This window comes from Ctenopharyngodon idella, chromosome 17, assembly GCF_019924925.1.
Source record: "Ctenopharyngodon idella isolate HZGC_01 chromosome 17, HZGC01, whole genome shotgun sequence".
NCBI lineage: Eukaryota > Metazoa > Chordata > Actinopteri > Cypriniformes > Xenocyprididae > Ctenopharyngodon > Ctenopharyngodon idella.
The window spans coordinates 4,783,005-4,809,345 of NC_067236.1; the positions used below are offsets into that span (position 1 = coordinate 4,783,005).

General features: G+C 35.3%; 2 protein-coding genes and 1 long non-coding RNA gene across 4 annotated transcripts in view; all 3 read right to left on the reverse strand.

Moving 5' to 3' along the window:
• Positions 1–4,232: 4,232 nt before the first annotated feature.
• LOC127499214 (uncharacterized) overlaps positions 4,233–26,341 on the reverse strand; it is a 216,726-nt gene continuing 194,617 nt past the window's right edge. The window contains exon 2 of the long non-coding RNA XR_007926073.1: positions 4,233–5,562. This is a non-coding gene — a long non-coding RNA (uncharacterized LOC127499214). The remainder of the gene's footprint in view (positions 5,563–26,341) is intronic.
• Positions 5,357–10,069, reverse strand: cln8 (CLN8 transmembrane ER and ERGIC protein). The gene is made up of 4 exons (XM_051869418.1): positions 9,900–10,069; positions 9,410–9,641; positions 8,932–9,291; positions 5,357–6,678 (listed from the first exon to the last, which is right to left on the reverse strand). The coding sequence occupies exons 2-4, from the start codon at positions 9,596–9,598 to the stop codon at positions 6,358–6,360; spliced, it is 870 nt and encodes a 289-aa protein (XP_051725378.1). The 5' UTR covers positions 9,599–9,641; positions 9,900–10,069; the 3' UTR covers positions 5,357–6,357.
• dlgap2a (discs, large (Drosophila) homolog-associated protein 2a) overlaps positions 11,417–26,341 on the reverse strand; it is a 141,049-nt gene continuing 126,124 nt past the window's right edge. For both annotated transcript variants that reach the window (XM_051869405.1, XM_051869404.1), the window contains exons 12-16: positions 23,447–23,532; positions 22,870–23,324; positions 18,809–18,900; positions 17,103–17,255; positions 11,417–16,127 (exon numbers count right to left, since the gene is read on the reverse strand). In XM_051869405.1, coding sequence (XP_051725365.1) covers positions 15,927–16,127; positions 17,103–17,255; positions 18,809–18,900; positions 22,870–23,324; positions 23,447–23,532 — 987 coding nt within the window. In that variant the 3' untranslated portion in view covers positions 11,417–15,926. The remainder of the gene's footprint in view (positions 16,128–17,102; positions 17,256–18,808; positions 18,901–22,869; positions 23,325–23,446; positions 23,533–26,341) is intronic.

The window sequence follows — 26,341 nt, forward strand, 5'->3', positions numbered from 1 at the left end:
ATTTTATCATGTCCTCAGTGCAAAGTAATCAACTTTCAGAAGAAATATAAACCATGAAATGATAAAAACCTCAAAATATTTTTAAATTATGTTATAGACTAGGCTAAACTGCCTCTAATCATACATATAAATCATGTGAAAATATAGTTTTTTTTTTTTTTTTAGAATTTTCCTCAGTTACCATGTCCCTGAAGTCATCTTCCACCCTGTTAGTATGTACTTTCTCACCTTCCAAAACCGACTGCAATTTCATTGAGACCATTTTCAAGAAGTGACATTTCTTTTTCTTGCTGGAATTCAACTGTACAAGCTGAGGTTAGCTTCAACTCTCACTCCTAACTTTTTTTTTAGTTTTTCAAATGTTATCCTGCTTGTCCCACCCTTAAAGTTCCACTCTGTTAGTCTATATTATGGAGAATGTTTGTCCTATCAAAAAAATGTAAAACAAATCTGACATAGTTATAAAACTTCTGTTTATCTGTAGAAGGTTAGCTAGCTTAATGTTGATCACTCAAAGAGCTATGGCTAACTTAGCTCAAAATTTTCAACCCTGTTGGAATGTGAAACTAACAGGGTGGAAATTCTAATAGAATAAATAGTATTTAATGTATATAGAAAATTCTATACATATGTATATATTATATTATATAAATTGTATAGTACTGTATATAATTGTAATAATAATATAAAGATACTGAATAATGAAAATAAACTGCACAGTTCTTTATGGAACCTTATAAAAAGGGGCTCTATTCAGCACCAAAAAGGGTTCTACTATTGTTACAAAGACCCTAATTTGGTACTGTTTAGAACAATTTTTCTTAACTTAAAAGTTATTTTTAAAGTCTAATAAATGTTGAAATTGATCACTGTAATGTGAATGTCTATAATGTAAAAATGTATAATGTTCATTTATTAAAAGATGCAATTAAACAAATATTTAAAATATGCTGTTGTTATTCAAAAAAGGGCATTCTCTAGCCATCTGAGCAGAGAACTGTTTTGCCACCATGATTGATTGTGATAAGGAACCACATAGCTATTTTTTGTGTCCCTCCCCCAAAGGAAATCTGGATTTTTTTATTTTATTTTATTTTTTAATTGTTTTGAAACAATATTATATAGGTGCAGTTCCACACATCAAAGATGGCAAACCATGCAGGACAATGACAGAAAGCTCATCCACTGTTAGAACCTGTTAACACTGGTGTTCCACCCTGTTATGCTCCTTTCCACCCTGTTAGACAAGTAATTTTAAATGATAATTTGGCAGCAACGTTAAATATTTGGCATACTTTTGTCTTATTTTGTGAGGTGAGGAGCACTAACAGCATATATATGTTTTTGAGCAAAAAAAAATATTATTTGCCATCCTATTGGCAAAAATGGGCACAAAAAAAGTACCTGTTCTTAATAATCAAGACATATCCTATTCATCAATAATTGTTTTGTTATTGTTTCAAGAATAAAAAATACTAAGATGGCAAAAGGGATATATACTATCCAAGAAAAGCTCATTATTGTTTAACATTTACATTATTAACATGTTGTGATGACTATGTATATGTCCCTAACAGGGTGGAATATTTTCATGGACAGTGTCTGAACAATCCACCTAAAATTATTATTATTTTGAGTCCCTGAGCTTGACCAATATGTATTCCTAATAGACAAACATGTCACTACTTTGGTAGAATGCTAAAAACATGAAAATCATGAACCTTGTTTTCCAACACTTATGAAGCCAAAATGTTACCGCATACCAGGAATGACCCTATTGTAAGTTTTAAATATAAAAATAATATATTAATTATACATTGTTAATTCATAGTGCATTATAACTAATGTAAGAGACAACTTTAAAATGTTAAAATGTAAATGTTGAAATTAACAATGAACAATACTTTTATTAACCTTAATTAATGTTACAAATGGACTCTTATTGTAAAGTGTTACCATATCATATAAATCCAAACAGCCTTAAAATTGCCATCTTTGCACACAAAGGCATAGCGTAGGTCTATTATATGTATACTTTTACACATTATTTGCCTTTATTTTAGAAAACTTGATTATCTAATCAAAATGTGTGTTACAGTGCAGATAAAAAAGAACTGAAATCGAATACATTGATTTAGGTTTCTGTCGCTGCATGATGAGGATACAGTTTAAATATGCAACTTCGCTGGATAACGAATGCATAACAGCGAACAAGTAGACTAATGCAAATGAATAACCATCGTGACATTAAACAGTTGGTGTTTTTGTGACATTGTTTTAACCACTTGAGGTACTAAATAATGTTAGCATCCTCTCAGCCTCGACGGCAAACATACTACTGTTCTCCAGTAATGCAGCATCTAGTCAACAAACTAATTACTTTATAATGGTATGAAATCATATACTGTAGTGTTGTCTATGTTTTAAATCCGTTTTTGAAGTGTCCCGATGTCAAAACAAACTCTACGAGGCATCAGCGATAGTTTTTATTTCGCCTCTAGAGGCCGCTCTTATACTGTATAATGACAGCACACTCTTCTCAGCTGCTCCAGCAACGGACGCAACCCGGAAAATGAAATCAACCGCGGTTGTGCGAGCACTTGTTTGCACATGCTTGCTTGCACTCTGTTCTTCTGACTTTATTTTGTAGTAAGTAACGAAAATGCTTTGAGTAAAAGCATACATTTTATTTAGGGAACGTAGTGGAGTAAAAGTAAAAGATGACAGAAATATAAAAACTCAAGTAAAGTACAGATTCTCCCAAAAAATACTCAAGTACTGTAACGAAGTATTATTACTTTGTTACATTACACCACTGGTTTTTATTTTGCCCCATCCACCCGAACACAGCATGTTTTTGGGTGATTGGGACAGTGCTCAAAGACTCAGCTAAAGACTCAGTTTACTTTTTTAAAATGAATTTTGGACCACTTTTCACCTTTTACGCCACTTTTCAATGACTTTTGGACTTCACACTTCAATCTTGCATATGACATTATATCGTAGTATGAACTAACTTGTGTAATAAGTATGCTTACACTAGCCTAAATTATTGAGATGATGTGCAATCACCCAAATGTTACGAAAAAAGGGGGGTTTCATTAGAATATAAACTTGTTACCTGTTCAAAAGGATAGATAATACATTTTTGTAATACTGAAAATGTTATGTGTTGGGCTGATATTTTTAAATAATTATTCTTTAATTATTCTTATTATTTTTTTCTTATTTCAAGAAACCTTACACAAGGCGGAAATTTAAAAACTGTCCCAATCACCCTTAATTCACCCTACTCACATGAAATCCAAAACTACTGGTATCTTTGATCATTAATTGTACAGCGGATAAAACTCTGTGGCCAGATCACTCATTCACATCCAAAGTTGGTAAGTGCAATTGAGTCGCACCTGCTGCATTAAACTGTAAATGGTTAAAATGGGCATGACACTTCTGCAAGAGAACAAAATGTTTCTAGTGAGTAAACAAACAAACATATTTTGTGGATAAAACTTTTATTATTATTTTTTTTTTTTTTAAATAATAAATGCTTAAATACATAAGAGCATCAACAGCAGCATAGTAGCATTGAATCTTGAATTTTAAACCTATATTTTAATTTAAACAAATGCACAATATTCATGTAATAGAACACTGATTAATATTTAAATATACAACGGATTTCCAGTCAACATGCTGGAGTCAATTGTGAAATCACAAGCAGTAGTCTGTTGTTACAGATTACTGTTCAGAACTCAGAATTTTAAATTAACTATAAAATGTAACGGCAATCTACATATAAATAATGATGAATAATGATAATTAGATAAATAATGATGATGACTTTGGTATGGATAGTAGTACACATGAATTCCCCAATGAAATGTACTGGGGTGGAAGGGATTAATGACATTTTACATATTTTCCCCCCTCAGACAGTAATTATTGAAGTAGCTGAATATTGAAATATTGAATATTGAAGTAGCTGACATTTAACCTGCTTTACATTTGTGACACAATCCTACAATTAACACAAACCACCAGTTCTGACTCACACTGAAAGAAAAGATTGAAATACTGTTTTTAAACCTGAAAAAGAAAAGCAACTGAAGCTGAGGTATTTTAGCAGCTGGTAATATTAGTTAAATTCTTGGTTTAACAATAGGTTCAACACTAGCACTGCTTTGTCATTTTTATATTGAAAAGTAGGTCTGTTATAAAAAAAATTCTTAAGATTTATAATTCCACTTGTTACTAAAACCTACTCTTTGTTTAACCCTCACAAAACCCTGAGCCAATACAGAGGTCAAGCGTCGTTTTTTCCTTCATTCATATCCAGTAGTAGCATTTGCTAATGTATTTATACATGCACATAAATTTGGCACTGTCATGTTTTGCATTGTCTGTTGTATTTGCTTTAAATATGCTATATGCCATTAATGCAAATTTTTGCTCTTCTACGCCTTCTAAAGAATCTAAAAATATAGCAAAAAAAAGGAAGTATCAAGTATAACTAAACACAAATACACTGAGGAACTCTAGTTCAATATCTAGTCCTCAAAATGAAACACTATATCATAAAATAAACCTCTTTTCCATCCCTTATGCCTCCCTGGTGCGCACACACACACACACACACACATTCTTTCCTACAAAGATTATTCAGTCTCAGTCAGAACAAACCCTATCTAGCAGAACACAAAGAGTTCAGTCAAACATCCACAAATGCTCACTAAACACAGCCTATAGCCATTGAACACCACCAATGCACAACATCTGTGAAAGAAAAATCCTGACTAAAAGGGAAACAAAAAAGGTCAGATGGCTTTGAGCTGAAGTTTCCAAAGCAAATACTGAGTGACATTTAGTGAAGTAGAGAGTGGTTGAGACGACAGATCATGTTTGGTCATGATGCAGTCACGATTTTCTTCATCACATGACAACAAATCACTGGGAGTAACAAATACCAGCCTATCAGATCAAAACTGAAGAAAAAGACAAGGATCTCGCAGCGTGAGAGATGCTGTGCTGCACCAACTGTCAACGTACAAAGAGAAGAGAGACTCACAACAGCCACTCCCAAAACACACATACAGTAAAAGGCTTTGTCAGGACACCCAACTCAACACAAACAGGAAGCTGAAAGCAAGACACAGAAACCAAATCTCATTATAGTTACAGGCCCATTGAAGTCTCCCTGAAACATGCATCAGAACTGTAGTCATTTTTTTAAAGGTCAAAAACTATATAGTGTAGCTAGAATCATTTACTCATCATTTACTCACCGTACTCATGTTGTTCCAAACTCATATGACTTTCTTTGTTTTCTAAAACACAAAAGATTATTTAAAAAAAAAACAAAAAAAAAAAACTGCCTTTCAAATGACTTTTCGGTCCATAAAATAAACGTTCACTTGGGGCGTTGTTTTGGACATTATTGACTTTCATTGTATCCACAGAAAAAAGTCATTCCAAACCTGGATGACATGACGTTGAGTTAAAGGGTTAGTTCACCCAAAAATGAAATATCTGGCATTAATTACTCACCCTCATGTCGTTCCAAACCTGTAAGACCTTCGTTCATCTTCAGAACACAAATTAAGATATTTTTGATGAAATCCGACAGGTTTTTTTTATCCCCCCTAGGAAAGCAAAGTAATTACCATCATTCAAGGTCCAGAAAAGTAGTAAAAACATCGTTAAAATAGTCAACGTGACTACAGTGGTTCGACCTTAATGTTATGAAGTGACGAGAATACTTTTTGTTCGCAAAAACAAAAAAATAATGACTTTATTCAACAATTTTTTCTCTACCCTGTCAGTCTTGTACGCAGTTGCAGGATGCACTTTTACTTCCAAAAAGTATTCTCGTCGCTTCATAACATTAAGGTTGAACCACTGTAGTCCCATTGACTATTTTAACGATGTCTTTACTACCTTTCTGGACCTTAAATGACAGTACTTACGTTGCTTTCTACTGGGGATTAAAAAAAAACTCTCGGATTTCATCAAAAATATCTTAATTTGTGTTCCGAAGATGAAAAAGGTTGTACGGATGTGGAAAGATATGAGGGTGAGTAATTAATGACAGAAATTTCATTTTTGGGTGAACTAATCCTTTTTACTAACTGTTCAATCTCCGTGCTCACGATGCAGTGATAAGTGTAGTTTTAAGTAGTAGCAGAAATAGTAATTAGTGCTAAACCTAAAGGTCTTAAACAAAGCTATACTACAAGTAATACTCACTAAAAGCAACAACACTGCACGAAATTGCCTAATATTTCTCTGCTCCCATCTGACTTTTTTAGCTGTAGTCTTTATCAGACTGTATTTCCCATGAGGCCTTGATCTTGGCATTAATCAGCTGGCATGGGGTTTGTGTCGTGCCTGGTCTTGGATTTGTCCGTTCTCTGGTGTGGGCATGTTGTCAAAGTTCCAGTCCACAGGATTGATAAGCTGCAGGGTTTTCTTATGCATCCAAATGGGGTTGAGGAAGAAGGTTAGCAGGAAGAGGCCTGTGAAGAACAGCAGTCTCTGAACCAGTGGAATGTGTGTGTTCATCTCCTCCCAATGATTCCAACACACCCACCACATGTAGTAAGACAGAACCATCCGGCAGTGGAACATGTGAATCATTATCCACTGGTTAGCTTTCCAGAACAGAGTTTTAGCACAGCCAGCCTTGGTAAAGAAAAGAAGGAATGTAAGAGATCATTTAAAACTAAGTTCAAAACAGGGTCTTGTTATTAATTCAAATGTAGTTTATTTACAATTAGCTACACTACCGGTCAAAAGTTTGGAATCATTACTATTTTTAATGTTTTTGAATGAAGTCTCTTATGCTCATTAAGGCTGCATTTATTTCATAATAAATACAGAAAAAAACAGTAATATTATTACAATTTAAAATTATGGTTTTCTATTTAATAGAATATAAAAATATAATTTATTTCTGTGATGCAAAGCTGAATTTTCAGCATCATTACTCCAGTCTTCAGTGTCACATGATCCTTCAGAAATCATTCTAATATGCTGATTTGATACTCAGTTATTATCAATGTTGAAAACAGTTGTGTTGCTTAATATTTTTTTGGAACCTGTGATACTTTTTTCAGGATTCATTGATGAATAAAAGGTTAAAAAGAACAGCATTTATTCAAAATATAAATCTTTTCTAACAATATAAATCTTTACTATCACTTTTTATCAATTTAACATATCCGTGCTGAATAAAAGTATTAATTTCTTTCAAAAAAAAAAAGAAAGAAAAAAACTGACCCCAAACTTTTGAACAGTAGTGTATATTGTTACAAAAGATTTCTATTTTAAATAAATGCTGATATTTTTTAACTTTTTATTCATCAAAGAATCCTGAAAAAGTATCACAGGTTATAAAATAATATTAAGCAGCACAACTGTTTCCAACATTGATAATAAATCAGCATATTACAATGATTTCTGAAGGATCATGTGACTCTGAAGACTGGAGGAATGATGCTGACAATTCAGCTTTGCATCACAGAAATAAATTATATTGAAAAGTATATTAAAATAGAAAACCATAATTTGAAATTGTAATAATATTTCACAATATTATTGTTTTTTCTGTATTTATTATGAAATAAATGCAGCCTTAATGAGCATAAGAGACTTCGTTCAAAAACATTAAAAATAGTAATGTTTCCAAACTTTTGACCGGTAGTGTACATGGGAGAATATTTGAATTTCTGAGTCGACAATTTAACCAGTAGTTCACCCAAAATTAAAGTTATGTCATCATTTACTCACCCTTATGTTGTTCCAAACCTGTATGGCTTTCTTTCTTTTGTGGAATATAAAAGAAGATATTTTGAAGAATGTTTCCACAGTTTTTGTCCATACAATGAGAGTCAATAGGGTCCAATACAACTTTTATCATTGTATGGATATTTTTTTTTTTTTAGATCCACAGGAAGTCATACAAATTTGTAACTACATGAAGTGAGTAAATGATGAATGAATTTTCATTTTTGGGTGAACTATCTCCTTTAAGTCACTCAGCAAGAGAGTCTTCAAACTGTTCATCCATCAAGACAAAACATTTTAGAAAGCAATGACACATGAAATTAAGCTTGCATAGCTAGAAGATTTAACATTTTTGCATTTTAAAAAGCAAGAAAAAGAGCAGTGGAATGGGAAAAAAAAAAAAAAAAAAAAAACGCAAGGTCCAGAGACTAGGTCTTTTAAATTTCTTTTAACTTGAGCGCCGTGTTTTTAGAACGCCGTGTCACGCATGAGACTCGGCAAGACACAAGGTGATAAATGCAATGTTCAAATGCTTCCATCTAGTGCATGTTTACTTAGAAAAACAATGAAAAAGCAGTGCAGTGGAATGCACAAAAGCATTCTGTGTGAATGGCCCCTAAGAGGTTGTTCATACAGAAAGTGTTTTTGCATTTAAAAATGGAAGACACAAGGCAGTGGAATGAAAAATGTTCTATAAATGTATTTTTTAAAAGTTGAACTGTTAACATGAGCATCGAGAGAAGTGACCACAAAGTCAAACACATCCGTCTAGAACCTACAGCCTCTTAAATGGGTACAATTTATCAGTGAAAAAGTTCCTCTTTCTAACAACAGTGTACAGATATAGCAGAACTACAAAAGTGTTCTCAGCGATCAAGCATAATAAATGACTAAATAGAGGAAGAAAAACATGTTTTTCCCCACATCAAAATAGAAGTGAAACTGGCGTGCAGGTGAGAAAGCAGAGATGTTTCAGAAGATCAATACAGCCTACAGACAAACAGTTTACTTGCTGCTTTGCTCACAAAGATTTTCCATGCGCAAAACATATTATATATTAACAAACTAACTGATTAAAGGGATAGTTCACCCAAAAATGAAAATTATGTTTTCAAGCAAAAACATTTTCCCCGGACCATTGTGTCTCACCTTAAGCAGCATCCAGGAGATGCAGGTAAAGGGTGTGCTCATCTCCATCAGCAGGGTCACCATAGGCAAGAAATGACCCTGCCAGTTATACACAATCGTCCCAGCAAACCCTGCCAGGGCAAAGAAGTGGTGCACAGCTAACGGCAGGTCAAAGGACCGGAACAACACGTTAGACGCATGAAGGGCCAAATTTTCAAAGAGGAAAAAGCCTGTAGCGGACAGCACGTTAAACCACGACCAGTCCTCCTGCCCAAGAATCTTATCAGAAAAGACAGCAGAGTCCTCCATAAGCGCTCGAAGCCCTGCCACCATGCTTTGGATGCCAAACACAGCCCGTGTCACAGCAAGATCCCAGAACACCTTGAAGCAAAGATAAAGATTGTAATGTTAGGAAGATTATCTAAACGGCAGGATATCATATCAACAAAAACTGAATCTATTAAAAAAACAACCATTATATTAACATATTAATGAGCACCTTTTCTTTGGCTGACAGCGAGCGGTAGGTGCAAAACAGCAGGTTAGACAGTATGTGAGTGAGGAGGAAGATGAAGGTGTAGATGATGAAGCTCAGGCTGATTAATTTCAGTTGAATGTCCTGGGAAGAGTAGTCCATGCTTAAGTTGTGTCCCGAGGACAGTATTAAGTTATCTGGCTGGGAAGACATTGCTCAGATGCCACAGTCAGTTCCCATGAAACCAATTACCAGTCTAGAATGATAAAAGCACCCATTATATTATGCAGTCACACCCTGTTCCATTTATCTGCATTAGTCACCAAGAGAAAATGCTCTGCCCTTCACTGCAGTGTGAAACCAAATTTTGACCTTAAACACCATGTAGAGGAGTAAAAAGTAGCTGGGAGTCTAAACATCATTCACATGTTCATTCGGCTGTATGCTTTCTACAGCTCATTTACTAACTAAACATCTTTTATACGTTGCAAGTCTCTGCCTAATTTGTTCTTACCTCTTGTAGACGAAAGAACGTTCACGAAACTCATTCTTTCCTGCATATGAAAGATTTAAACTAATAATGTTGTCTTTGGACACGAGCTAGACAATAACATTTCTCACATTCCTTCACCGGGTGTTCAGACTGTTAATCAAACTGTTTCTACAAAGCACCAGAGGCTCGACAGACATCATGTGACCCCCACCTAGTCACATGACTAGGCTAAACGCTGTTCTACTCTGTCGCCGTCTGCTGCCAGGAAATAGTAAATGCGATTTTTAATAATATATGTTCTTTTCCGTTATGATTTATGCTACCGATAAATATACAATGTTTTTTCCCCCCAGAAAAATAAACATTAAATGAAAGTGTCACTTACAGAAATGTTTCATTCTGATTTCATTATATTGAATAAATTAACTTTAAATTTAAATACTTTTTCCAATTTTAAACTTTTTTTAAATTTTTAATTTTTGTATTGCAAAACTAAAATCTCTTTTGATGGGTGTGTTTTGTTTTGAACTTATTAATATGTTTAGTCAGATTAGATTTTTTTTTTTTTTTTTACTCAGATCAGGTTTAAAGGGTTAGTTCACCCAAAAATGAAAAATCTGTCATTAATTAGCCTACTCACCCTTATGCCGTTCCACACCCAGACTTTCGTTAATCTTCGGAACACAAATTAAGATATTTTTGTTGAACTCCGATGGCTCAGTGAGGCCTCCATAGCCAGCAATGACATTTCCTCTCTCAAGATCCATTAATGTACTAAAAACATATTTAAATCAGTTCATGTGAGTACAGTGGTTTAATATTAATATTATAAAGCGATGAGAATATTTTTGGTGCGCCAAAAAAAATAAAATAAATAATAATAACGACTTATATAGTGATGGCCGATTTCTAAACACTGCTTCAGGAAGATTCGGAGCGTTATGAATCAGCGTGTCGAATCAGCGGTTCGGATTGCGTGTCAAACCGCCAAACTGCTGAAATCACGTGACTTTGGCGCTCCGAACCGCTGATTCGACACGCTGATTCAAAATGCTCCGAAGCTTCCTGAAGCAGTATTTTGAAATCGGCCATCACTATATAAGTCGTTATTTTGGGTTTTTTTTTTTGGCGCACCAAAAATATTCTCATCGCTTTATAATATTAATATTGAACCACTGTACTCACATGAACTGATTTAAATATGTTTTTAGTACATTAATGGATCTTGAGAGAGGAAATGTCATTGCTGGCTATGGAGGCCTCACTGAGCCATCGGATTTCAACAAAAATATCTTAATTTGTGTTCCGAAGATTAACGAAGGCCTTACGGGTGTGGAACGGCATGAGGGTGAGTAATTATTGACATTATTTTCATTTTTGGGTGAACTAACCTTTTAAATTAGTGACAATTTTTATGTTTTGTCAAAACCGGTAATGAAACGAATGAGACAACTCTGTTAGGAAAAGTTTAAATCATTTTGTTGATAATGTTGCATTCCGTTAAAGTTAATTCAAGACAATCCACATAACTCATTTCCTTCAAAAATTTAATGACTGAAATATTTACAATGTATGATCATAGCAATAATCAAGTCATGAAAAGAAACACAAATAATCCAGATGACCAAGAACAAAAAGCGTCAAATTCGTAACACAAATTAATAACACAATTTAAACATTTCATGAATACATACAAAATAAACTAAACTGATAAGTGTAACAATAAACAACATTCAAAAAAGGGATTTGGAAAAGCAATGAAGCAGAAAAACCCACATTCAGCATCAGAATGGTGCATGCCACCCAAAGAAACTCAACTCAACCAATAAGGAAGAGCAGAAAAAGAGTTTTGCTTCAACAAAGGATCAATTATGTATTTATATTATATATATATAGATTTATATATAACTATTTATATAATTCTGTACAAATAATGAATATTTGGTATTATATTCACCCTTCATATAGATATGATATACAGTATAATAAATGAAAATATTCTCAGCTAAACAACTACCTTTTTCATTTGTTATTTTCACTAAGATTTTATAATCTTTTCACATTCTGAGATCCAGGATTAGTCCAGTCCCAAAATGAAGCTTCTCTACAGTAAGAAACCGGGGCATCTCAGTCCGCACCGGTACCAAAGGCCCGTTGGCTGTTTTTCAAATACTGTGGTGCGGAGGGTAAATCATTTTGAATAAATCATTTCTTTTTGATAAATACTGGCACATGATTTATTTTGATGGAAATAAATGGAGCAAATGTACATATGAGTAGCATAAAGGTACATGAGGTTTAAACAAGATGTGCAACCCTGTTGAAGAAAACATGGCCGTCATACAAACAAATCAACATTTGATAACTTGATTCCACTTTTTTAAGGTGGGAAGTGAGCATTTGTTCTTCCAGGTGGTTTATTAAAGGCCAGCTCACCATAACGCTTTCAGACCGTTATGTTGAAAGGATGACGATGAAACATGGAGAATATGGTGTGTGTGAGGATCTATAAACAGCAGAAGCTGTTCAAACATGTGGCACATAAGCATATTTGGCATATAAACACTGCCTGCATTACTGGCATGTTTGCATATTGATAATTGAGCAGGTTAATCAGAAAGGACAGCTGCCACACTGCAGGACCATAATTACCAACCATAATTACTCGTGATATAGAGGAAAAAAACTTACCATAAAACATGATTAAAATAATCAGCTCAGAATCAATTCACTTCGGCATAATGAAAAATTAAATATCATATAATAATCCGTTGGTAACACTTTGCAACAATTTCAATAGTTAATATGAACAACTATATTTTAGCAAACATTAACAAAGATTAATAAATGCTGCAAAATTATATTGCTTATTGTAAGCTCATGTTAGAATGTGTTCACACTTGTCATGTTTGGTTCGATTAAAACGAACCCTGGTGCGATTGCTCTGTTAGTGCGGTTCATTTGAACATGTGTGAACGGTTCCATGACCGAGACCGCTGAAAACATGGGTCTCGGTCCACTTCCAAACGAACTTTGGTGCGGTTCGAATGATATATGAACGCAACACGGACCAAACACATGTAAACGAACCAAACACAGCAAGATGAGACCCAAAAAAGGACAGAAACCTCACGCATGTCGATTTTTCTGTCATAGTCGCGAATTTGCCCATCACAAGCATTAGACGCGCGTCTCCACGCTGCAGATCGTTTGTGTGTGTGACGGAGGGATTCCCGCTGCTGTTTTGACTCATTTACACATTTTATAAGCTCTTCACGGGTTCCCAACTGGCCAAAATACCATCATATGCAGGCTACGCACACACAACATGCGCATTTACCTCAGTACACAGCATTGTTTTGGATCTTCGGTAAGTTCCGTCTCAAAATAGGCAATACGTCATAAAATCCGACCAGATCAGATTGCGAACGTATCCCTGTGCCTTTCTGTATCTTTTGGTTCGCTGATAAAATTGCCAATCTGAACGCCAATCAGACCAGGACTAAATTTTTTTTTTTTTTTTTGGTCCGGACCAAACGAACCGAACTACAAGTGTGAACGCACCCTTAGTTAATGCATTAGCTAATGCTAACAAACAAGACCTTATTGTAAAGTGTACCATCAGTGTAAACCATCAGTTTAGTGAGTATTTCAACAGCCTGAATAGTTTGTAAGGCCAGGAAAGCATCAGTAATGACCGGTGGATTTCTGTAAACCCTGAGGGCCACGACTCACACTACAAAGCTGTAAATTGCCCAGAACTTGTTTCAAATAATGAATTAGCAAAATAATCAATCAAAACTTTTGTTGATGTGAAATAAGAGCTTTAGACGCAATTCACAACAGAAATGTTGTTTTTTTTCTCAAGTATGGAGAAAATACTTCCAGAAAGTTCCTAGCTTGAAGTCATCTTCATCGATTACAAGCCTCTCTTAGATGAAATGCTGTAATTGTGTTTGAACACTGACTTACAGCAGAAAAGTACAGAGTGCAGAGAAATTAAAAGAAAATATTTGCTTCTATAACGGAAAGCTCTTCTCAAGGTCATCTCGCGAAGGAAATTGAGAATATAAAGCTACAAGGAATTTGAGTGGAAGTGATAAAACTAATCTCCTCTAATCTCTGGCCTCTTCTCGTTCTATGATGCAGAGGCAAGAATAGGGCAGTCTAAACAGAAAGTGGGGAAACAGTTTGACATTTGAAATGAAATGTGACCGCACTTGATAGGCATTCCATTTCTGTAATGATATGTAGTGGATAAAATATGGCTATATATAAAAAATTCTTTGTGAAGGCTTTTGAGTCTGTCAGCAGTTACACTTTGGTGGTTGCAAGTCGAGGACAAGACAACCAAAAGTGTTCATGCATTTACACTTCTTATTAATAGAATATCAAATTCTTTTAGCTGGAGTGTTGGATGCAGGATGTTTAAGCAGAAGTTTAAATCTCTGGAACAAGAAGTGGATATCTTCAGTGATATATTCTGAACGAAACCTACATTTTAAAACAAATTCAATGATTGTATAACAATCCAAAGCAGCATTGACCTTCGGTTTTGATCATCTAATATAATCAGCCATCCTGTTTACTGCAGCCGCCTGTTCAGACAAATGCCATCAAATAGACTTGTGAACAGTTCTACTTTGATTACAGAGTTAAATTGGACTTATCATTCTGCACGCTCTCACAGATGTGTGGTATGTGGACTGCAGACGGTCTAACAGATAAAACATCTATCACCAACCGCAAAGTCATCTAGATAATTATGGGAACACCCGACATCTCCTTCAGCTGAGACAGGATCATTGATTCTCTGTCAAGACATACAGAAAGGAGATAAAAAGCTTTTTTTTTTCTTTTTTTTTTGTGGAGAACATGGGTCAGATGCTTGATAACAGCAGATGGAAAGGAAAATGGTTCAGTAAAAATAAATGCAAACTGATGAATGACAATGTGAGGCATGAAAACATTCAAAGACCTGAAATGATAAATCGATAGTCACACAAAACCTTGCAATTCAACTGCAACAATATCTTTTAGAACTTCATTTCCCTTGGAAATACATACAAACATACATTTAGAAGAAGAAAGTGCAAAAATGCATTTTTGAACCTTTACATTGTTGAATTTAGGTTTTAAGCAATTGCACCCAAAATCCTACAGGAATTCCCCTAGAATGACATAAACATCAAGTATGTAGTAGTGTGACAGCTGTATATTTGATATCAGTAAGTAGGAGTATAATAAAAACTGATCTCTAATCCGACAGTGTAAACCCTCAGGCTGAGATTTAAGTTCCCCCATAACAGTGTATGACCAACAACGTTTTTTAAAAGGCTGTGACTGTCCGTTCTGGCCTACGGCTTCAGTCTAAAATGTATGATTGAGGTATTTCAGCACTGGCACTTACATAAATGCTCACAAGAGAGTTCATGAGAAAAATACTATGAACTTCACTGGGAGGAGAGAGATGGAATAAAGGAAAAAATGAAATACCAAGATAGAGAGAAAGAGAGAGAGAGAGAGAGAGAAAGAGAGAGAGAGAAATGAAATGAAATGTAACCATGGAAATACAAAGCTACAAAACTTGAATGAATGTAACCAGATGGAACCGGAACTAAATACTTTTCTTCAGGTTTCTTAATTTAATGAAAAGAAATGAATTGTTTAGATTTGAGGCCTAAAAATATAATTTTCTCCATTTTGAAAGTGCTAAATGGATGTCATAAAGACACTCACAGAAGGATCATTAGATTGGACATGTTATTCCGCTGTGATTAAAGCTTAAATCTAAAGTTTTGCTTCATCAAGCGATGTCATTTTCATGTGGGTCTACAATTGCGATATGTTGTGCAATATGTTTATTTTGGTGAAGTATGTCTCCCTAAAAAGGAGAAACTTCATATGGATGTTGTAGGCAGTTCTGAAACAAGTTACAAAACCCTTCTGTTTCTTTTGTTTTGCTTGATGAATGTATTGTGATACTTCAGACTGGCTCTGTTACTGAGAATGATGATGATGGTGTTATAAAGGTGTTCCCTGTGACTCTCAGAGCCGCGTTTGGGCCTCCGGTATATAGATCTCGATGCTGTCGGCCCGCTCTGATGCTGAGTTTTGGCGGAATGAAGCTGCGCGTTTGGCCGCCATGAGGCGCCGTCGTGCCTCCTGTCTCTGACGGTCAGGGAGATCCAAAGATTTTTCCCTCGTCACACTCTTACGTAATGTCTTCTTTGGTACTGGCGGCGGGAGCTGGAACAACAACAAATAATTTCCAAACATAATATATGAATGGACAAATATTGTAGTCATTTTTTTTTATATATAATGTGTCAGTTAATATCTGCAGCAGACAAGAAATATAGATACATTACATATTTAATTTAACTAATAACTATACATTATCGTTCAAAAGTTTGAGGTCGGTAAAACTTTTTAAATATTTTTGAAAGAAGTCTCTTATGCTCACCAAGACTGCAAACTGCAATATTTTTACCATTTAATAGTATTTTATATAAAATAGTATTTTTACTATTTTTTTTTTTTTAATTTTTACCATTTAAAACAACTGTTTTTAAAAATGTATAGTAATTTCTGTTTTACGGCAAAAAGTATTTCCAAGTTATGTTCACAACAGACCTTATTTTACACATAAACTGAAAAACCCCATTATAAAAACCCATAGGAAAATCTTGAGGGGACCAGGGGCTTGGATTGTGGCGCTAATAGAGCCATGCACAGAAGATCAGTGGCCAAGGTCAGGATTTTTGTTAAATAATTCATTAAATTTCGGTTTGTTTTTCACTAAACTCTATCGTATAGCCCCAGAACGCTTGGAATATATGACACGTGTAGCATCAGACCATTCTGTGAAACTTTGAGTCGCTATTCACTGCCATTATATGGATGAGCATGAGCAGGACATTTCTTTTTTTTTTTTTTTTTTTCTCCTTTTGTGGTCCAAAAAAGAAAGAAGTTTTGGGAAACTGTGGTACATTTTTTTTCAGGATCCTTTGATGAATAGAAAGCTAAAAAGAACAGCATTTATTTGAAATAGATTTTTTGCAACATTATTTAAGTGTAAATATAAAAAAATTACTCACCCCAAACTTCTGAACAGTAGTGTATATGTCAAAAAACAACATTTTATCAGTACAATCAGAAGCATGAAATTAGGTTTGATGACTAATATGACCACCACAAATCCTCTAACCAATCAGCGCTCACCTTCTTCACAGGACTCTCAATAAGCCTCCAATCGTTGGACTTGATCTTCTGCAGCTCATTGAATTTGGAGGTAACATCATCGATGGAGAGCTGCAGCAGGTCCCAGAACCCGGCCAGGTCCTGAGAGGTGGGCCGAGGCATGGCGCTGGGGTCCTGCAACACAACCGACCATTTGAAACGCAATACTATACCTAAATAATAAATATATACATTTAAAGTAAAAATGTAAATAAATAAATCAGAGTTGAAAAAAACTGACAAATAAATTAATGTTAAAAATAGTTAAATATAACAATAAATAAAAATGAAAAATGTTACATTAAAATTGCATTTTATAAAGCATTTAAATTGGCTTTTCGTTATGTATTTGCCTAATACTTTTCCTTCTCCATTTGCTGATAGAGTTTGCATGTGTGAACTGTATGGTATTTTTTTAAACTCAATTCATAAATGTATAAACAAAAGCACTTGGCAAATACATAAAGAAAACCTATTTTAAATGCTTTATTAAATGGCATTTGAACATGGCACTTATCATATTATTATGTATTGTTTTATGAAACTTTATTTTTAATATGAATTAAAAAACAAAACTAGATATTTAATTATTAATTATTTTTATTTTTGAATTAAAAACATTGATAATTGATTTCTTCATTTTACTTTGGTAACACTTTAGATTAGGGAACATTCTCATGGACTTTTAGTTTGCTTATTATTTCCTGTTGTCTTTTCCCACCTCTTGTTTATTCCCATGGATGTTCATTTAACCATTGCAGATGTTTGTATTTGAGTTTTTTATCAGTGTATACTTAAGCTCCTTTGTTTCCTCAGTTCTTTATGGGTTGTTGTTTGTGTTAAGTGCACACTGTTATGCTGTTGTGGATTATCTGAGTTTATTTTATTATTAAATGCATTCGTATTGGAACCTTTTGACTCCTTTTCATCTTTGGACTTTAAACTGTGACAGGCTGTTTACTAGTACTTATAAAGCACATATTAATGTCTTATTCTGCATGACCATATTCTACATCCCTAAATCCTACTCAGTACCTAAACTCAACATCTACCTTACAAACTATTAATAAGCAGTAAATTAGGAGTTTATTGAGGGAACACTCCTAGTCAGTAGTGAATATGTGTTCCATAAACTAAAGTGTTACCTTCACTTTTAAGTGGCACAACTAGTCTTCAACAGATTGCACAGTTTTATAATGTTTACAGATTTCAGGGCTGAAAACTGTAAGAGCTTAAATTCGACAGCTGAAGTGTAAGCAATTTTATTTGATGCAATGACTATATATTTTGTATCATTTGTTACTATTTCATAAATCTGTATGTGGCCAAATCAACCACTGTGAGTGTTTGCCAAATTGCCACTGAATAGAGAATTATTTTATTCAAGAAGATTTAGGGTGTTTTCAAAAGCATTGCTCTATTTTGCATGCCACAGTACTTGGTCATTTGTGTTCTCTGCATGCCTGGCTCAGATCAGCTGATGTGCTGCTGTGTATCATATTTAATAAATATGACAGCAGAACAAAAGGCCGTCAACTACACCACAATTACTCCAGCATAGACAATCCCCGTGGAAGTGCGTCAGTGCATCGGGGGAAGAGCTGCCGTGAGTACAAAGCGTAGCACAATAACATAAATAGAACACAAACTCGTGTACAAATTGGCATATGTGCGCTGATGTTACTTACTAGGTTCTGCTGGCAAAGCCAATAAAATTGCTGGAATTTCTGGGACATCAAGAGCTGTGCGCTTCCTACAGCACTCCGGATCTTCCCCAGGACTAATACACAAACAGAGAAAGAGAGATAAATATTTAATAACCATGAGAGCTATTGAAGATCTCACACATTTATACAGTTAATGGAGTTCATAAAGTGTCTATACACTCACATGCCAGTGAAATTGCACATGAACATGCATGTTTCTGCTAGAAAGCTGAAAATGTGAAATCAGTAAGTATTCATGTACACTCAAAAAAAATAATACGTTGGATTTACTTAACTTTTTCATGTCAACAGTTTCCATGTAACTGGGTTATGTTGCATTTAATTAACATTATTTATTTGCACTTGTCACCTGATTTTAAAACTTAAAGCCATGATGAAATAAAGACTTTTTAAAACTTTTTCAATAAGATTCGAGCGCCTTGGACTATCATTATTTTTACGAGTTGAACCATCCCTTACACCCAAAGAGCAGCGAGACAAGGAACTCATACCCCGTGCAGCACTTCTTTTGTATTCTTTACTTCGATGAATATCATAAAATCATTTTTTTGAGTGTAGGCGAACAATACAAATGATGTACAACTGTTCAAAAGTTAGGGGACAGTAAGATGTTTTTGTTTATGAAAGAAATTAATACGTTTATTCAGCAGGGATGCATTTAATTGAATATAAGTGACAATAAAGACATTTATAGTGTTATAAAAGATTTCTTTTTCAAATAAATGAAACTTTCTATTTATCAAAGAATACTGAAAAAATGTATCACGGTTTACATAAAAATATTAAGGAGAACAACTGTTTTCCTCACTGATAATAATAATGAGAAGAAATGTATCTAAAGCACCAAATCAGCATATAAGACTGATTTCTGAAGGATCACGTGACACTGAAGACTGGAGTAATGATGCTGAAAATTCAGCTTTACCATCACAGGAATAAAATTCCTAACTATATTTAAATAGTTTTCATATTAAAAATGTTTTTAAGCTTACCAAATAAGCCAGTCTTAGTGAGCATAAGAGACATCTTTCAAAAATATATATATAAAAAAAAAAACGACCCCAAACTTTCGAAAAAGACAGTGTGGGCCTACTACATCTGCTCTTTTCAAGTTTAAGTGCTGTATGTACCAAGAAAGTTGTTGCTCAAGGCGAAATTGTACTTAACACCCAATTAAATGGTCTTCGTGTTTTTAAAACCAGCTTAACCTAGTTTGCTGGTGTTAGCTGGTCTCTAAAGGGTCTTGGGTACTTTTCAGCTGGTCAGGCTGGGAGACCAGTTGGCCGCCCAGCTAAGCACCAACTGGAAAGCCATCTTAAACCATCTGAGACCAGTAAACCAGCTTTTTCAGCAGAGTCAAAGTACAATGGGAACATGACAGATGCAGCGTGTAGTATGTGACTGTCAATTAGTGGTTAAACGGATCGTTGTTGATCCGTGATCCGTACGGACCAAGCCCTGCGGTTCGGCAAGCATGTGATTCGCGGATCAATTGCAAGTTTAACCGCAATAGAGTGAAAGGTTATCATTTGCACGTGTTTTGCCTTGCTAGTTTACACATTAAATAGATATAAAACCATTCCAGCGCTAGAAGAGGCAAAAGAGGATTTAATTCGGTATCGCACGCCACGCTGTTATCGGTGCGCACAGACTCACATACATACAAGGCTTGCGCGCAGAGAGAGAGAGAGAGAGAGAGAGAGAGAGAGAGAGAGAGAGAGAGAGAGAGAGAGAGAGAGAGAGAGAGAGAGAGAGAGAGAGAGAGAGAGAGAGAGAGAGAGAGAGAGAGAGAGAGACGCGTTAGCTCGCGAGCTCCAAATTGATTTTTCTTTCGCATCCTCAATGCACTTGGATGGACGCATACACGCATTATGTTAGTCAAAATACCCCTCTCGGCAAGTATTCTCGTAAACACATTCGCTTATGTCTTAATTGAACGAGGTGAGAATTCGGATGTGTATCTATCGGATGTGTGCGTGCATGGGGGTCTTACTCTTAAAGTGACAGCAACCTATAAATACCTGCTGTTGTCTGTCATGTAAATCAAACAGCAAAACACAGCTTTAACAAAGATTAATCTATATTAAATTTATACAGTGAACAGTGTCATTTTACATTTAATTACTACATTTCTGTACACGAAAATTAATACTACAGTTAGACCTTATACTTTATTTGTAACTTTATGATGTATTTATCTATGCTTGTAATTGGTGTACAGTATTTGTTCTTTTTACAGTCTGTTCAATTGCCTTTAATAATGTATTAGTTAGGCTAGTAGTTTCTGCTGTGGTATCGGAGTAGTTAAAATGGGTTAAGTAATAAATGGAAAGTTACCCCCCAACCCCCTATTTTCTGTTTTTGCACTGATCTGAAAAATGATCCGATCCGTGACTTAGCCCTCAAACGGCCCTCATTTCCTGTTTATCAATCTGGGCTTTGGGGTCAGTATGACCCCAAACATTTATGGAGCAATTGTACATAAAATATACATTTTTAATAATACAAATTATATATCATTTTTTCGCTTATTTCTCATCTATACGTTTATGTTGTGTTTTTGGGGATATAAAGTACTTTTTTACCTATTTACTGCAAAATTCATCAACTACACCTTTAGCATGCATATGAAATATTACATTTTTATAAAAAAAATACATTAATAAAGATCAAAATTAAATATAAGTTGTTTCAGGATATTGATATAGGTGTTAGAAGCAAAATTCTGCCATCTGTTGGTTAGAAAAAAGCTTGTAGGAATTACAGTTTTAGAAGAAAAGGGACAATTACCTTATCTGGCCAGCAGAGGCCCATAGATATCCATTCATTTTTCTGGATGTGGCTTACTGCTCTTTTGTGATGAATATTTTGTAAATATATATATATTTAAACATTATAAAATACATAAAATCAGTATTTTTGTAAAAGTTTAGAAGTTTGTGCGTGAAAATTTTTAGATTTTTGCATGAATTATTGATTTTATTTGCCAATCTCTATAAGAAATGCTCTCTATTGCAGGCACACCTGTTTGTGTGTGTGTGCGTAAGTGATCACGTTCGTTCCACATTGGTTTTGTGCTCTAGTACCAGGCCTTCATTTATGTGTGAAAATTTTCAGATTTATGCAGGAATTATTGGGTTTTTTTTTTGCCAATTTCTATAAAAATGCTCTCTATTGCAGTCACACCCCTGTGTGTGTTTGTGCGCGCGCACGCACATGTGTGTGTGTGAGTGGTCATGTTCATTCCACATTGTATTTGTGCTCTAGAACCAGGCCTTCGTTGTGGTATGAAATTTAAGGATTTATGCTAGATTTATTGATTTTATTTGACAAAATATAAAAAAAAAATCGTTTTTTTTCGCATTTCCCATTCATTTGGGGTCATATTGACCCCAAAGACCAGATTAATAATTTTTTTTTTTTTTTTTTTTTACATATCTTCAGAACAACCGAATCAAGCCCAGTTTTTTTGTGTGTGTACAGGTAGATAATGTAGGAAAAGTCACAAAATTTTATTCCACTGAGATGAAGGGAACCATGTTTATTAACTAAGGAAAAGTCGATTGGGGTCATATAGACCCCAAGGACCAATTAACCGTGATATGATCCGAACCGTGAGTTTTGTGATCCGTTGAACCACTACTGTCAATATACTCTGAAAATATGCGAATACTCTCATAAACTCCACAACACAAGTGATTTACACTTTCACACTCATTCATACACTAATTCTTTCTCACACATTCATTTCTGTGCATTGTCTCTCTCAGACTGTGGTTCAGAGTCTCAGCACTGCTCTTGAGCTCTTTGCCATGGAAACCTGACAGATGTTGACAGACGTAATTGCTCACATGGCAGCACTCTCAGTGTGAGCCTCTAATAACCTGGAGCTTCACGGTTAAATGTGACACTTCTTTGGATTCATACCTGACACTTTGAAACCTGGAGCCAAACTCTCCAGCAAACAAATATTATAATATAAAGATTTAACGGCTCATGAATCCGGAGCTCTGTTAACTCACTTTCCTCTGACAGGTCGTTCTCCTCCGCCTCCCCCTCCAGCTCTTTGCACCACCCCTCCATCTTTTTCGTCTCCGTGTGCAGAAGCTGCATGAACCAGCTTCCGTCTCTCCTGCACGAGGGTGATGCTCTTCCCGAATCCGTAGGTTGGGGCGGTGTCACGGTAACCGCAACGGTGGCGATGGGTTCCCGTGGCGAGGGCTCCAGCCAGGGCTCGGGGCTACGCTGGGGACTCGGAGGCTCTGTGGGGGTGCGGTAGTCCTCACGGTAGCTGAAGAGACCCTGTGTGCGGACGGTCCGTACGGCGCCATACTGTGTAGGGGTGCTGGGCTCACTGTGACGCTGGAAACCTCCGCCAAACTGAAGACCTTTATCCTCCATTAAAGGAAAACCCTCCAACTCTAGATCAGCCTGAACGGCGGCGGTGACACTGTTGGACCGCTTAAATCGGCCCTGCCTGTATGAGAGAGAAAGATCTCAAATGAGACAACAACATTTCACACTCAGCTGGTACTTCAGCAAATCGCACCTCACAAACCCTTCACACATAGAGATAAAACAGAGGTGCTCGATATTTACCGTCTCTCGTCTTCTACTTGAATCCCAACAGACTGATACTCTCGAGAGCTTTTGCTTTCACACTCAGAATCAGTCGCCGCTTCCACCTACAATGACAACACAGACCTTTAACAGATGATTATTGACCATGTACTTGATCACAAACCATATGATCAGCATTATTATTGTAACCTATAAATTGTGCAGAATTGTTAATATGTTGCATCATAATGCTTTTATTGTTTATTAACTCCTAAAACTATTTTTTCAAAGTTTACATCAATTCTGTATTTTCAATTTAGTGTCAGACTTTTGTATCCCATTGTATATGCACATGAATGGGGTAGCCGCTGATTCTAAAATTGTAAGTTCAGTCACAAGTCAGAAATCAGGGCAACGTGCACATGCTGACAAATAACACAAAAACGATTTTTGTTTTATAGGGGGGATATAAGCTCAGTTTGATTTTCCAGGCTGAGAAAATTAGAGATAAAAAATGCAAACACACAAACCCTCACACAGTTTCTAGTCCACAAGCAACTCAATAAATAATACATTATGTGCTATCCAAATATTTCAAAAAGAGTAAGAGAGGCTCATTTTTAAATAATTGATTTCATTATGCAATCTGGTATAATAAATAAGGTTTTCAACATTGATTAGTGAAAAATTCTCTTTCAAGTACAGAAAAATGTGACAAACTGGTGATGGAAACTCTAAAGGGTTAAAGGGTTAGTTCACCCAAAAATGAAAATAATGTCATTTATTACTCACCCTCATGCCGTTCCACACTCGTAAGATCTTCGTTAATCTTTGGAACACAAATTAAGATATTTTTGTTGAAATCCGATGACTCAGTGAAGCCTCCATAGCCAGCAATGACATTTCCTCTCTCAAGATCCATTAATGTACTAAAAACATATTTAAATCAGTTCATGTGAGTACAGTGGTTCAATATTAATATTATAAAGTGTTTTGAAATCGGCCATCACTATATAAGTCGTTATTTTGTTTTTTTGGCGCACCAAAAATATTCTCGTCGCTTTATAATATTAATATTGAACCACTGCACTCACATGAACTGATTTAAATATGTTTTTAGTACCTTTATGGATCTTGAGAGAGGAAATGTCATTGCTGGCTATGCAGGCCTCACTGAGCCATTGGATTTCAACAAAAATATCTTAATTTGCGTTCCGAAGATTAACGAAGGTCTTACGGGTGTGGAACGGCATGAGGGTGAGTAATAAATGACATTATTTTCATTTTTGAGTGAACTAACCCTTTAAACTCTCGAGAAACTTGGAGTGACTATGTCATTTAGTCAAGTGAACCGGAACTGCAGCACAGACAACATATTTTAAATAATTTTGGAGCAATTTTTAAATATAATACACAATAAAATAATAAAATATAAATGTATCATGTATAAAATATACATAAACACACGTAAAGATGCATTTAATTGATCAAAAGTGACAGTAAAGACTTTTAAATTGATACAGAAAATGTCTATTTCAAATAAATGCTGTTCTAATCATAAAAGAATATGACTGTATCGTGTTTTTCACAACAATATTAAGCAGCACAACTGTTTTCAACATTGATGATAATAAGAAATGCTTTGTGAGCAGTAAATCAGCATATTAGAATGATTTCAGAAGGATCATGTGACACTGAAGACTGGAGTAATGATGCTGAAAATTCAGCTTATTATTTTTAAAATTGTAATATTTTACAATGTTATGTTGATTTTTACTGTATTTTTGATCAAATGCAGCCTTGGTGAGCATAAAAAAAAAAAAACACTTAAAAATCTTACCAACCCCAAACATTTGAACGGTAGTATAAATTATTAATTTTATTTTAAATAATTACGCAGTTATTTTTAACAATTACCACTCCATGACTATTTAAATGATCTGTAGGCAGTTATAATAGATTCCTGAGATGGCAAATTAGCTAAAAAGAAATTCTGTAATAACTTGAATAACTGAAGGTCAATCTTTCGGGTATATCAAAAAAGATGTCTGTTGCTTAGAAGTGTCTGTCACTATAGGAACATCAGAACATCTGAAGAAAGTGTGACTCACACAAGCACTGGAAAAGGACAGGAAGGGAAAGGGTGACCTCAGAATCAGAGAACAAGATGATTCACATCACAGATCAGACAAATCAGCTGTCCCTGATCTATCGGTCTGACCGCTGAGAACGTAAAAAAGAAAGGCTGAGCACAGGAATTCTGTTTGAGTGAGTCAGACTGTCAGGCATGAAGGAACGAGGATTACGGCTAGGTGAGCAGTGCTTCCCTCCACTGTTTGATAATGTGTGAGGGAGAGCACTGTGTGTGCTCGGGGTTCCTTCATAGATACAAAACTGTACCTTGGACTGCAGCACTCTGGGGTAACTGTGGTGAAGAACGTGTCACTTCAGTCATTGTATCACATTTAAACAAATCTCAAAACTGGTGTGGTGAAGGTGCAGGTACAAGGGTTGACAGGTACAAGGGGCTGTCAGTGTCAAGCTAAAAGAAGGGACAAAAAAGCACCATAAAAGCACTTTTATGACTCGTGCACTATATTCCAAGTGTTCTTAAGCCATAAATTTGTGTGAGGAAAAAAACGTCAAGAAAGCAATTATGCGGCTTCAGGTGACTGGAATCAGTGTTATTACTGTTGATAAAGTTGCGATGTAACAAAAGTAGCCACAGATCTTTTCATCCATATTGGGATGTACATCTGAGTGCTATGGCTTATCAAAAAAAGAAAGAAATCCAGCAGTTGCTGATTAGATGAAGGCAGATCTGAATGTGAGTTTGCAGTTGATTGTAAGAAAGGGGCAGGGCTTAAAGGGAAAGTTCACCCAAAAATGAAAATTCTGTCATCATTTACTCACCCTCAAGTTGTTCCAAACCTG

What these genes read in the sequence shown, in the direction of transcription:
- cln8 (XM_051869418.1), bottom strand. Translation starts at nt 9,598, where the DNA reads ATGTCTTCCCAGCCAGATAACTTAATACTGTCCTCGGGACACAACTTA. An exon ending in CGCTGTCAGCCAAAGAAAAG is followed by an intron (nt 9,292 to 9,409) that starts GTGCTCATTAAT and finishes CTTTGCTTCAAG; the next exon opens with GTGTTCTGGGATCTTGCTGT. An exon ending in TCTCCTGGATGCTGCTTAAG is followed by an intron (nt 6,679 to 8,931) that starts GTGAGACACAAT and finishes TTCTTTACCAAG; the next exon opens with GCTGGCTGTGCTAAAACTCT.